Source organism: Sminthopsis crassicaudata, chromosome 4 (genome assembly GCF_048593235.1).
Source record: "Sminthopsis crassicaudata isolate SCR6 chromosome 4, ASM4859323v1, whole genome shotgun sequence".
NCBI classification, from domain to species: domain Eukaryota; kingdom Metazoa; phylum Chordata; class Mammalia; order Dasyuromorphia; family Dasyuridae; genus Sminthopsis; species Sminthopsis crassicaudata.
In genome coordinates, this window is record NC_133620.1 from 222,477,259 (window position 1) to 222,491,577 (window position 14,319).

At 38.0% G+C, this 14,319-nt stretch overlaps 1 protein-coding gene across 1 annotated transcript in view; it reads left to right on the top strand.

Moving 5' to 3' along the window:
• LOC141540704 (adenosine receptor A1-like) overlaps positions 1–9,605 on the top strand; it is a 29,771-nt gene extending 20,166 nt beyond the window's left edge. The window contains exon 4 of the mRNA XM_074264706.1: positions 9,465–9,605. Within this exon, the coding sequence (XP_074120807.1) occupies positions 9,465–9,605 (141 nt within the window). The remainder of the gene's footprint in view (positions 1–9,464) is intronic.
• The last annotated feature ends 4,714 nt before the right edge of the window (positions 9,606–14,319 follow it).

Sequence of the window (14,319 nt, forward strand, 5' to 3'; positions counted from 1 at the left end):
GAGGATTACAGATGGAATCAGTTAGAGCTGGTAGGCACTTTAGAGGATACTTAGTTTAATCCCTTTTAATTTGCAGTTGAGGAAATTGAATCACAAAGAGTAAATCACCCAAGATCACTGAAGCAATGGGTTACAAAATCAGGATTTGAACTCATGTACTTAGTTCTCTAAATCCAACATTTGTTCAGGTTCCTGAGTAAGGTCTAACACATCCAGGGTTTCACACTTCCTCACCTTGAAGGCTCTCACTTCCTTCCAGATCATTCTTTTCTTCTTTAGCTGACAAAGTTGGCCTTTGTAAACAAGCAAACATTTTCCCTAATGTTCCCTGAGGTGAGTCCCCAGAGGTGAGTCCTTAATCTGCATCTTGTCTAGACTTTCTAATGCTCCTCCCGAATCCCGCCAATCTTATCATTGTCTGCATTTTTGACAAGCAATAAGCTCACACTTATCTCGCCTGATGTCTCAGTGTGCCTTCTGCAGCTAGTTAGTAATTTCAGATGTTGTGGGAGGGAGTTCTCAGTGGTGGAATCACGCTTTCAATCTGAAATTAAAGCTCAATTTAGTTTAATTGTCCTTGATTTTTATCAGCCATATGAAATGGCTGATTCCATATGCAAAAATAAATAGTAGAGACATTCAAAAGTTCATTCTTCTAGAAAGATAGATACCATAGATTCCTTTGCTTTCTACCATGCTATTCATCATTCACTAAATGGTGGCAGATCATCTACTCTCTCTCTCTCTCTCTCTCTCTCTCTCTCTTTCTCTCTCTCTCTCTCTCTCTCTCTCTCTTTCTCTCTCTCTCTCTCTCTCTCTCTCTTTCTCTCTCTCTCTCTCTCTCTCTCATCTCTCTTCTACTCACTCTCATCATATCTATCTCATCTACTCTTCACTCTTCTCTCCTTCACCCTCTCTCATTCTCCTTCCTTTCTCTCCCCCTCTTCCTCCCCTTCTGTCTTTCTCTGTCTTCTCTTTCTTCTGTCTCCTTTCTATTTTCTCTTCTTTCACTCCTCCCACAGCCCACAACCAAAAAAGAAAAAAAATAAATAAAATTGTCTCCTACAGTCTATCTCCTGTCTGTGTCTTTAATAATTTTTAGAATAGAAGTTCCTTAAGAGTCTGAATAGTCAACTCAGAAGATGTCCAAAGAATACTAAATACAAATAAGGAAAGGCTAATAAAGATTACTGGGAGAATGTGAAGCTGTTTGCATTTTATTTCTCCATAACATTCTCTTTACAACATCTGAAAAAAAGCAAGCAGATGATTTGGGTCCTGGAATGGCATTGCTGACTGTTTTCATCCTTTGGGGATGAACTCCAGAATGTGCAGGAAGTAGGCAGCTTTTAGAGATTGAGAAAAAGACACCCAAGGTTCCTTTTAGAGTGCTCAAATATCGAATAGCTCAGAAACCTCTCTATGTAGTGGAAATAGTACTAACACCACATCTAGGAGACCTATATAGACTGTGTGATACTAGGCAAGTCACACAATTTCTTTGGTCTTCAGATTTCTCATCTATATGTAGCAATAATAACAGTTGCAAGCCCCAAGGGAACACTGCACCTCCTCCTAAGGGTCACCCATTAGATCTGGCCCCATGCATGTAGCCCAGATTGGTTTCAGTTCTGAGGAGTCTGCTGTGCAATCAGAGAAGTTAGGTTTCTTTTTCTCACACTATTTGGCTCCTTAAATCTACTCCCCTGGTAAGCCCTGGGGAAAAACTGCTCATAGCTTTGATTTTGGCTCATGTCTAAGATGCCCTTCAAATGAGTGGGAGGATAGTGCAGTAGTCATTATACAACACGAGGCAGGTATGGGACAGGTACTTATTTGTTACATATAGAAGGAATTCTAAAAGATACAAAAAACTCATAGTGCACATTGACAAAAACCAAATTAGAACTTAATAACTTAGAACTACAATTAGATTTTGTTGGGAGGGAGAACTACAAACAATTTGGGGCACTTCTGAATAGATATAATCGTATATCACCTTGCTCCAGCACTCCTCCAAGTAACTAACTTGGAAGTAACACTTGGAATAATTTGTAATAGTCATCCTGACATCTTCTTCAAAGAAGAAATTCCCCTCCTCACCAATTAGTCCCATTCAATAAATCCAGGGCCTCTCATACTTACAAGGTTGCTTCGAAGATGGAACCCATCCATCTCAAGAACAACCTTTAGGCATTTCCCTTTGCCTTTTTAACACTCAGATTCCTAATCTGTAAAATGGGAATACTAATATTTGCTCTTAACTTCTTCATGCGATTCTTGTGAAGATCAAACGAGGGAAGACATTCAAATATAAAAAATGGTAGGTTATTTTTTAAACTAAACTAGACTTTGGATTTCATTGATAAAGAGAACTTCTAGGAGTGAAATTGTTTCTTCTAATTCAGGTCTCTCTTGGTTTGTAATTTAGGATCTTAGAATTTCCTGGGAACCTGAGAAGTTAAGTGACTTAGGATCAAATAAACTGTATTTGCAGGGATAATAACTTAAATTTAGACCAACTCTCTATTCATTATGCCATGGTATATCTCAATATATAAATACAGGGTGTTCCAAAAATCTCAGAACAATTTTAAATTTAAAACCATATTAGCCATAATAATTTTGGTGTATGTTTTCCATTCTTCTGTCTTTTGACTTTCCCAAATGCATGGAAAAGATATGAGAGTTGGTGAGACAGATTTCACTATTGTAAGTCAGCCATGATTAGGGTTCTTCTACAGAGACCTGCTAATCCTAAGGGCAAGAGGTGATGACCTTAGCTAAGCAAAGCAGGTTTGGCAAATTCCCATGATGCTAAGGCCATTAAGTTGTGTTTTCAGCTTTTCAGAAGCAGCTAAACACCGGCTGCTCCCCACTTCTACCCTCCCCTAATGGAGTCATGACAAAAAACAAATCCTATAGTCAATAGCCCTATAGATCCTCTGGCCCCAGCTGCAGGAATAAAAAGAGCTGGCTCTTCTAGAACCTAACAATAATAATAATTATAATGACAATTTCTAACACACACACACACACACACACACAATGCTTAATATGTTCCAGGCACTGTGCTAAATGCTTTACAATTGTTATCTCATTTTGATCCTCAAGACAATCTTGGGAGGTAGGTACTGTTATTATCCTTATTTTATAGATCGGGGAAAGTAAAGCAAATAAAGTTTAAATGATTTGCCTGGGATTATACAGCTAATAGGTATCTATGGCTGAATTTGAATTCAGGTCTTCCTGACTCCAGATTTAGTACCCCTGTGCTACCTGGAAATCTTTGTAAACATTTTTAATAAGACCCTTACTAAAGGGTAGTAGACCCTTGGCTCTCTCCACTTCATTGCTTGATGATGGGGTCTTTTCTGATTTGGGTCAATGTTTGACAAAGTAATTCATTGATATCCCAGGTTAGCTCTTCTTCCTGATTTGGACATGGTCACCCTAAAATAGCAGTTTTTGGAACTTATTTTGAAGTCTACTTTAGGTATGAGATATTTCTGACACTATTAGGGCTATTAGCTCTCTTAATCACCTTTTTTTCTTAAAAATATTCAGAAGATCTTGGAGGGAAGATGAATAGGAGAGAATGAATGAGTGGATGAATGAATAGAAACATTTCTTTTATGCCTGCTTATAATCATATTAACTATTATATTATTATAGTTTTTAATATTACTATTACTATTATTACTATTTCTATTACTATATACCAGGCACTAAGAAAAAATACAAAGAAGAGATTTTCCTAGCTCTTAGGGAGCTTACATTTTAATAAAGGAATACAATATATAATCCCATATTACTAAATACTATATATAACATATATATATCCCATTATATATATGTATCATATATCTTATATATATATATATCTTATCTATCTATTTATTTATATCTCTCTCTCTGTAATTGCATAAAGTATAAAGGTAGTAGTGACCAGAGAGGATAGATCTTCTTTCTTTACAGGGATTTGGTATAAAGGCAAAGAGTAGTCATATTATCACAATCTCTCAAGTAGTATAGACTTGATTATTCTTTCTAGAGCAAGATCAGAAAACAGAGGGAAGTAAAGTGGGCACATAAGCAGCAATTGGGTAGAAGGCAAGATGTCTGAGATAGGCCATGGTTTCATGGTTGATATCTGGAGAAGATATGAAGCATGATCTGAGGCTAGAGAGAAATGGATACTTGACTTTTCACTTAATCACTCACATGTCAGGAGGCAGAAGGAATATAGCCAAGATTTATTTCTTGGATGTTTTATACTATAGATAATTTACTCAGATTTAATACATAGTTAAACAATAACACATAAGACCAAGTCAATTTAGGTTATATATGAAACAGCTTTTGGAGAGAGCAAAGAAAAGGCTTTCTTTGTCACTGGCCAAGTGCTGAAGCGCATCTTTAGGAGAAATCTGGAATCGCTACCCTGAAGATGACTGAAGCTCCTGTTTGATCTGACCAGTTCTTAAGAACTGAAGCTAGTTGTTATTTTGTCTCCTTTTACTCTGACCAGGATAGTATTTGGCACCTACAAATTAAAACTGGAAGAGAATTTAAAGGCATCTACTCAATTGCTTTTGTTTTAAAGATGAGGAAACAGGTTCAGACAAATGAATTTATTTGCCCACAGTGATGAGTTCTTAATCAGCAAAGCTAGGATTTGAATGCAGGTTTGATGAGTCCAGTCCAATATTCTTTTGTATTATAAAGTCCCTTTCTAAAAATGAATTTTGTCTATTATTTGGGATCTTACCTTTGGAGAGGCCTATCGCTGAGCTGTTTTAAAAAAACAAATCAGACAAATTGCAACGTGGTCTCAGAGGAAATGCCTCATCCTAAAAAAATTTCTGCTGCCAACTGTGGGATGATCGTTTCCACTCCAAAAACCACACAGAAAATGTTGGCTTTTCAAAAAACATAAACAATAGGAATGTGATAAACTGCCTCATCACACCCAATTCACTCTGACTTAAGAGAGACAGCATTTTCTTAAGGGAGATGGCAAGCAGAAGGAGGCTCAACTCCTGTCTTCTTGTTTTCCCAATACAGCTTGTAATTGTTGTTTAGAAATGAAGCTTCCCCACATGCCTTTTCTGTTTTCCTACGCAAGGGAGGTGCCTGAAACTTCTGTAGGTTAAACACCTTTCCCAAGGTCACCCAAGGGCAGGATCTAAAACAAAGATCAATCAATGATAGGAAAGAAAGCACCTGATTCCAAGGCAGAGAAATCACCTTCAACCCCCCAGCTCTGTCCCTCTGTCCCTCAGGAGACACTTGAGAAAGACCCCTCTCTCATAAAGCGCGCTGGATTTGAAATCAGAGAAGTTGGATTTAAACTTTATTGTGTTCACTAACTTGTGACCTTGAGACTTGAAGCTTTTCTCCTTTTTGAGTAAAATGCATAGACTGAATTGTATAACTCTAAGGCCCCTTTCTGATACTATAATTTTTATTTTTTTTTTTTGCCAATAATTCCCTTTCAACTTTAAATCTAGGATTCCTTGAAGCTTTCTGAGACCTGTTTCCTCATTTGTAAAATTAAGGGGTTAGATTAGGTGACTGCTAAGGTCCTTTTCATTCCTAAATCTACAATTCTAGAATCCCTTAGTGATTTCCTACTAGATATTTGGACCGCATCATCCCACTGTTTTCTTAAAGAAAAAAAAAAAAGACAGTTTCCTGTATCCATATTATTGCTGTTAATGTTTCTTCTTGCTACTGTTGTAGCTTTGAGCTTTTAGCAAGACAGATATGCTTCGATTTGTATTCAATAACAAAGCTAAGTTGGCCTTGGTCTGGAATCCATATACCTGTAGGAACGTATGCATTCAATTTGTGATATTGTCACAGCAGATGATCTTTGCAGAGACAGGCTGGGCGCAGGCAAGCATGAGCCAAGGCTGAGGCTGCTGTCGTCAAAGGCATCTGAGTTATTCTTCTGCAGTCTGTTGGGTTTCATGTTTTCATGCTCAATGAAATGTCTATCAAACTCTGGATCTATGCTGCCAAGTGGGATCTGACTCTGTGGGACTGTGTAATGAGAAGGCCAGCAGGAGGGTGGGTGGTCTCCCCACTCCCTTTGCTTTATTCATACCTTGAATCCAAAGTCTTGAGGCAGTCTGTATCATCACAGACAGAGATTAAAGTTCACAAAGTGTGACATCTTCATTTTATACCCAAGAGAATCAGGTACCTAACTTGCTAAACTCTTTTGGACTATTCAGTCCCCTTCTGAAAATATGTTTTGCCAAGACACATGGAGAGTTCAGTAGCAAAGTCAGGATTCAAATGTAGGTTCTGCCTCCAGATCCAGCTCTCTTTCCCCTGTCTGGTTTTCTGTGGTTCTGTCTTACGGATTGTTTTATCCTCTCACATCCTTCAAATGCTCTCTCCTGGAAGCCTTAGAGCAAAGGGATTTCATTTTCACCCACACTGTCCCCCACTCTCTATTGCTGACCCCCAATATGGACAAAAACCTACTTCTCTTTTTCCCTCTTCCCTTTATGTGTATAGCGTAGAAACAAATGCTGGTTTGATAAGATACAAACCTGACTCCTAACCTTGGTAACATCAACTGTTTTGTCCTGGAGAAACTGAGATGGAGTATTGCCAAGTCCTTGGCATAAAGATTTGCCTGTTAAGAAACAGTCTCTTTGTGGGCTTCCTGTCCACAATGTTCCACCATCCATCAAGAAGACAGACCATGATATCGTCCCTAAGAATGAATCCGTAACAATGGCTGACTTCCTCTGTGCAGAAATGGTCTCTGTGGTTTATGAGCATGACTCACCAGGCTAATTCTCCTGTGCTAGCTCTTGGAGATGAACACCCCCTCTTGACTGCTAGGCAGCCCCTGGGGAGATGAGGGCTGCTCCCTCCCCTGAGTGATCAAGTTTACCTGATTTGCCCGAGAACATCTTGATGGCAAGTCAAACAAACGCTGTTCAGGCTGAAAATAACTCTGACAGCAAGGAATGCTAAGGACTCCTTTTCCAGACAGCACAGGATTTCTAACCCTCCTGCACTTGGCCCTTCCCACCTATTTTCCTAAAAACCAAAGTTGTCAAGCTTCCCAGCTGATTTTTCTCTTTTGATCCATCAATCAGTCCTTGTTGAACACTATTATATGATAGTCCTATAAGGTATATAGGATTATAGGAGCAGGGGGCTGGGAACCTATTATCAAGAGTTTGATCTCACCTTCAGTTCGTCATAGCTCACTCAGTCAATCAGTAAGCATGTATTAAGTGCCTGCTATGTGCCAGGCACTGGGTTAAGTGTTGGGGATACAAAAAAAGCAAAAGATAGTTAATCTCTGCCCTCAAGGAGTTCACAATCTAATGAGGGAAACAAGAAGCAAATAAATATATACAAACAGCTCCATGTTGTATAAATGGGAAATAATTAATAGAGGGTAAACATTAGTTTTGAGAGATTGGGAAGGACTTTCTGTAGAAAATGAGATTTTATAAAAATATTAAACTATTTGCTCTTTTTAAGAGCAAGGGACTATAAAAAAAGAAAAGAAATTGGGATTTTAATTGGGATTTCAGGGAAAGCAGGAGGCAGAGATGAAAAGGAGAGACTTCTAGGCATGAAGGAGTGTGTGTGTGTGTGTGTGTGTGTGTGTGTGTGTGTGTGTGTGTGTGTGTGTAGGGAGTGGGGGGTATGGATGGGTAAGGTCAGTTATAATGGGTTTTGAATGCCAAACAGAGAATTATGTATTTGATCTTGGAGGTGATTGGAAGCCGTTGGAGTTTATTGAGTAAGGTGGCGACTTGGCAGACCCGTGCTTTAGGAAAATCCTTCAGTTGCTGAATAGAGGGAGGCTCTGGAGTAAGGAGAGTCAAGGTAGGCAGACTTACCAGCAGACTACTGCTCCTAGAACAACCATGGGATGATGGGGACCTGGATCAGGGCAATATTAGAAAGAAGGGGGTGTATTTGAAAGATATTATAAAGGAGAGAGTGACAAGTCTGAGCAATAGATTGGAAATGGAGTGTGAAAAATAGTAAGCTAGTGTTGTAAATGACTTATTCTGAGTATTATAAAACTCAAATCAACTACAAAGACTCTATGAAGATGCTATCCACCTGCGGGGGGGGGGGGACTGATAGAAAGAAGTATACACAGGTTTTATATATATATTAAAAATGTACATATATATATGTCAGCATACATAGACTCTTTGGCATAGATATGCATATAGATATATACACACACACATATATATGCATATAGATAGAGTTATGTATATCTGTGCTAAATAGTGGCTTTCTTTAGTGCAAGGGAGGAAGGGAGAGAGGGAATACTTTGAAACTTAAAAATGTAATTAAACAAAAATTCCCAAACCATGTACACCCAGCATGTCACTCCTTCATGTACTCAAACTGAAGGAGATGGTTAGAATATATAGTTCACCACTCTCATTTTACAGAGAAAGATACCTGGACCAAGAGAGGCTGTGACATTTCCCAAGACCCTATAGGGAATAGGTGGTACAGTCAATGAGCATCTAAGTGGCATAAAGAATACTGTACTGGTTTGGAGTCAGGAAGACCTGAGTTCAAATCTAACCACAGACATTTACTAGTTGTGTGACCTGGGTAAGTTCACTTTGCCAAGAAAATCCCAAAATAGGGTCACGGAGAATAAGACTCAACTGAAATGAACTAACAACAATTGTAGTTAGAGTCAATGATGAAGTCCAACTCCTCTGACTCTCCAGTTACTCCTTGCTCTGTACCACATTAATATGGTAGAAATGATTTTTTTTTTTTTAATGTCTTGGTGGGAAAAATCCTCTCAGTCACTATTTGAGCTAGGACAAAGTGGACAAAGTATGGACCTGAAGTTAGGAAAAAGATTTCAAATCCTGCCTCACATATTCACTGTCTGAGAGATACTGGGGAAATCCCCTAACCTCTCCAAGCTCAGTTTACTTATCTGTAAAATGGAGTATTCATGGAACTTTCCTTACAAGATTTTTGTGATAATGTGTGATAATGTGACATATATAAAGCACTTTGTAAACCTTCAAGTCTTTTAAAAATATTATATATTATACTTAATTGTTATTTAATATCAACATTACAATCATTATTGGATGTCTTTGAGTGAAGATAAGGGAGGAAGAGTCTTTTCTATCCCTGCATTGCCATTATAACTGCGACTGATGAGATTTGCATGTAACAAATCCTTTTCCTTGTCCCAGTCACCGGTGCTCTCCTTGGAGAGCTGGCTCATGTCCTCTCCAAGGGAGTGAGAAGGATGAATAGTAGTCCATATGGAAATGGTTATCACCTTGGCGGTTTCATTGTTTTCACCTATATTGGAGGTTTTCTTGGTGGGAAGGGTGTTAATCTTTTTACTTCATTCTTCCTCTCACTCTCTCCCCTCTTAAGATTCTTGTAACCTTGTTTAACTACCTTCTTGTCTATAACAGGCTGGTCCTGAGAGTCAGAAATGTCCTGTCGAAGTTGATGTGGAGTGGTGTCAGGCCTTGCTCAGGCTAATACAAGGTGAAGGAGCAATGAAACTCTCAGCTGTCAGATCGGGATATGAATTTAAATCAAACCTCATTTAGTCGGGTGCTTCCTTTTGATTTATTGGCAGATGCCTCGTGCTGTTTGAGCCTTGTTAAATTGCTAGCAAACACTTCACTGACCAGCTGTTCCTATTAAGCCCAAAGAGCACCACAGAGTAGGGTCAATCCTCTTGCATTTTTGATGGCTCTTATATGTGATCCCTGTGGAGTTTCTGCAATGAGGGTATTATACTTATGTCCCTGGGAGAAGGCTTGTTAATGTGAAATAAAGGAGTCTTCTGCTGTGATTGTGGGTGGGGACTGAGGAGGGAGACTCTTGGAGTCATGGTTCTTGTGTCTTTTTGTTTGTTTTTTCAGCAAGGTAGAGTTAAGTGACTCCCCCAGGGTCATACAGTTAGTAAATGGTCAAGTATCTGAGGTCAAATTTGAATTCAGATAATCCTAACTCCAGAGCTGGTATTCTTTTCACTGTACTACCTAGCTGCCTTGGTTCATGCTGCTTTGCTTCTAAGTTCTACTGTGGGGGAGGAGGAAGAGCTCACTTCTCAGTCCTCAGGTTCTTCTCAAGTTATAAACAAAAGCTGGGAGTAGGGCAATCAGAGCTTTGCCTCATGGAGCTGACTTTCAAAGGTACCAGTTTTAGAGAGAGCACTTTTATGGCACTTGCTTCAGCAGTGCTGAAACAACAAAGCTTAGCCCTTAGATAGTAAAAATAATTATTTAAAAATAGGAAGTTACCATATAGTAGCCTGGGGAAAGCTTGGCCTTTCTCAGTTCACCACCACTTCAACTGAGGTCATACTTTCTGGAAGCTTGTGGTTTGTAGTACCTGCCCCAGGCACAAAAATTCCTAGTAATTTCTCTGGGTAGAAAGAACTTATTTTATTTTATTTTTTTCCTTTTTGCCACAGAGCTTTATATTTATTCATTATTTGTTTATGTTATTTTTTATATTTTTTTGTTTATTTTTTCCCAATTGCAAGTAAAAACAATTTTAAACACTTTTTAAAAAAATCTTGAGTTCTAAATTCTCTTTCTTCTTTTCTCCTTTCTTCTTGAGGCAATGAACAATATGATATAGGTTATACATATGCAATCATTAAAACATATTTCCACATTAGTCATGTAAAAGAAAACAAGGACAAAAACATGAAAAACAAAGTGAAAATGGTATACTTCAATCTGGATAGCAATTTTCATCATGAGTACTTTGGAATTGTCTTGAATCATTGTATGAGAACTATATATTTATGTAGCCACTAAATAAAAAACTGAGCAATTTCGCTTTATACACTTACTATGTGTCTGGCACTGTGTTAAAGCACTAGAAATATAAGGGCAAAAGCAAAACAATTCCTGCCCTCAAGGAACTTACAGTCTATGTACTAATACCTATAGACCAAATGTCTTACTTCATGTGATCATACAGTGAGTTTATGAAGAGTTAGGATTGATGCAGATACAGATGCATCTCATACCATGCAATTGCTATTTTCCCTTAAAATTTGTTCCTGAAAATTAAATCACATTTAAATACACTGGAGGAATTTATTGTATTAAAAAAACTACATGAAATCTTTTTGTAAAATGGAAAAATCTTTTGATAACACAGATAATCATTCTCTGGGTTTATCTTAAATTGTAATATTTGCATATTCATTTTTCTTAAAGCAGGACCCAAATATATCTTGAGTCAAATCCAGGGAATCCATCTGTTCTAGGTCCTAAACTTCTTTGCCCCAGATAGCCTTGGCATGAAATGAAATCTAGTTTTTCTTTTGTTTCTTGAGCTAATTTTACCTCCCTCTTGTTCCAAATAGTAAATGGCTCATTTCCAGGGCCCTCCTCTTTTTTCTTTATCTTTTCCTTCTCAGCATCAAATAGTTGCTAGTTTCTGCCCCTTCTTCCTCAGAATATCCCCTCCAGCTTCCTTTTTACTCCCTGTTTTCCAACCTTCCTTCCTAATACTCATTTAATGTCTGTTGGTCTTAGTTTCTTCATCTATAAAATGGGGATAATAGTTGTAAGGATCAAATGAAATAATATTTATGAGATACTTAGCACAATGCTTGGCCCATAGGAAGTGCTATACAAATATTAGCTATTATGATGATTTTTATTATTATTGCTCTTCTTTCTGAAAGAAGTCTGCCCTTAGCATGTCTGATTCTGAGAATCTTAGTGGCTTCTCACTTATCCCATTTTTAGAGAACATATCCCCATAGAAAAGCTCTTGATCTCAGACTCTTAATAGTAAACTCTATGCTTGTTTCAAGAAGGTTCTTCCCCTTCCTCCTTTGTTTCCCCAGCTCATTTTAAAGATGGAGAAACTGAGGTAAACAGGAATAAGATGAGTTTTCTTTGACTCCAAGTCCTGTTCTACAGTTAACTCTGCCACCTGTTTCAATCCCCAGGTAGGGGCCTCCCTTAATACCCCACTTATTGTGCCATAAGGTTGACTTGAATTCCTTTCCCTTTGCATTTTGCCCTTCCTAAAACTGATTTGTTATATTTCCCCCTAAACTACTCATTTATCCTTAAAACACTTAGGAGTTTTCCCTTCTTGCCTTGGCAGTGCAATGCTTGGGAGAGATGAGTACTCTTGGCAAAGGGCTTTCTTGTGCCCTCTGTGCTTCTTCAGATCATTGATTACGTTGTTGAGTAAAATTAGTACTCATACTAATGACAGTCTAGGTCCTTCTTGGGGTTCCTTGAATACTGTTCCAGCATGAGTTAAGATTACTTCTTTGTTTCTCTTTCATTTCTTAGCCAGTAAGGGGTGTACTAAGTAAGGACAAAGGGAGGATTCAGGTTGTGTGTGCTTCCTACAGAAACACATTTTCCTTGAGCAAAGGAGAGTTAGGAAAGGAAAAAGGGCACTGAGTGTATAGTCAAAGGATTTATATTTAGTCTCAAATTTAACCCTCTCTACCTATGTGACCTTGCTTGCCCTTGCCTAGGTCTTAGTTCCCTCATTTATAAAATTATGAGAACTGACTTTTTTTTTTTTTGGCCTCTGGAGCCCCTTTTTGCTCTAGATCTATCATCCTATGATTTCCCATTCTTAAGGGCAAGTCTTGTCAATGAGCATTTATTAAGCACTTTTATGTGTCAGGTATTATGATCTTAAGTTTTTTGTCTGACAATAGCTGTAGGACTTGTACTCAGATCTGCCCCCTTTACTATCAGTATGACACTTCCATGTCACTTAAACTGTTTGGGTCTCAGACCAGATGGTTTCTAAAGCTTCTCCCATCTCTAAATTTAGGGTTCTCTGATGCTCAGTTTCTTCATCTATAAAATGGGAATAATAGTAGCACCCACTATAAAGTGTTGTAGGGATCAAATGTGATAATTAGCACTTTTTAAATTTTAAAGCTCTATAGAAATATGATATCATTCCTTTTACCATATCTCAAGATCTTAGTTCTATATTCAGTAAGAATAAAGTTAATTTTTTTTTTTGTTCCCATATCCACAAGTCACTTATCGGGAAAGGTCTTAGAAACTTGCAGTTAGATTTTGGAATGACTTCATTTTTCAGTTCTTTTCTTTCTGTTATTCAGTTCTTGAAATAAACATTGATATCATAAGATGCTTATTTTTTCTGAATTCCGAACTACCTAAATTTGAGAATAAGAAGCTGAAGAGTAGAGAAAGGACCATAGCACTCATAGATTCAGGACTGAAGATGTGAAAATATAAATGAAGAGGCAGAGGGAGTGTAGACAGAAGATAATGCAAAAATGGCACCAGGAAGAAGAGTGGGTGAGGAATTTCAGGGAAGAGAGGCATAAAAAAAAATTGGAATAAGAATAGAATGAAGATAGAGCTTAATGCCATCCATTAATTCAATAAATATTTATTGGATAGAAAAGTTTTCAAATTCTATGCTAAAAAAAGAAAAACAGTCTGGCAGAGTGCCCTTAGTTGACAACATGGGACGAGGGATAGAGCTTTTGAGACATTATTGGCTCAGTAGAAGATGCCTGGAAAAGCTTTGTCAAAAGTTCCTGAGGATGGGGAAAGGAAGTCCTTTGTTCACAGGATGTAGTTGTGTCTTGCAATGGTGTGTGTGTGTGTGTGTGTGTGTGTGTGTGTGTGTGTGTGTGTGTGTGTATGTGGTGGGGGGATGGAGTGGATGGGAAGCACCTGTCTTCCTGTGTCATTTACCACAGGATCACAGAGCTGTGGGTCACTTACTCCAGAAAACTAGGAGATTCATAGAGCAGTGAGGTGGAGTGCTGAGAAGGACAAAAAGGAAAGAGACTAGTAGGAAGAGATGATGAATCCAAAACTCAATTGAAAAGAAGATGAAGGTCTTGGAAGACTGGACTCTTTCTCTCTTCCCCATGAAGAAGACCTTCATCTGTAATGCATGACCACGGCCCCAGATTTCTACGGTCCTTGTTGACCTGTTATCAGATCTAGTGCTGAGGTGAGGGAAAAGAAGAGGAAAATTTCCAAGCTTCCAAATAAGACAAAGGAATTTTTGAATCATGCCCTAGCCTTGAAGGTATGTTGAAGGATAACAATAACATTAATGTTGCTGCTGCTAATTAACATTTATATAGCACTTAATGGTTTGCAAAGAACTTTACATATTTTATTTCATTTGATCATCACTGTAATCCTGTGAGGTAGATCTTTTTAGCCCCATTTTACAGAGATCAATAGCAGTTAAAGTATTTGTCCATGATAACTCAAATAGTAAATGTCTAAGTCAATATTTAAATTCATATCTTCCTGATTC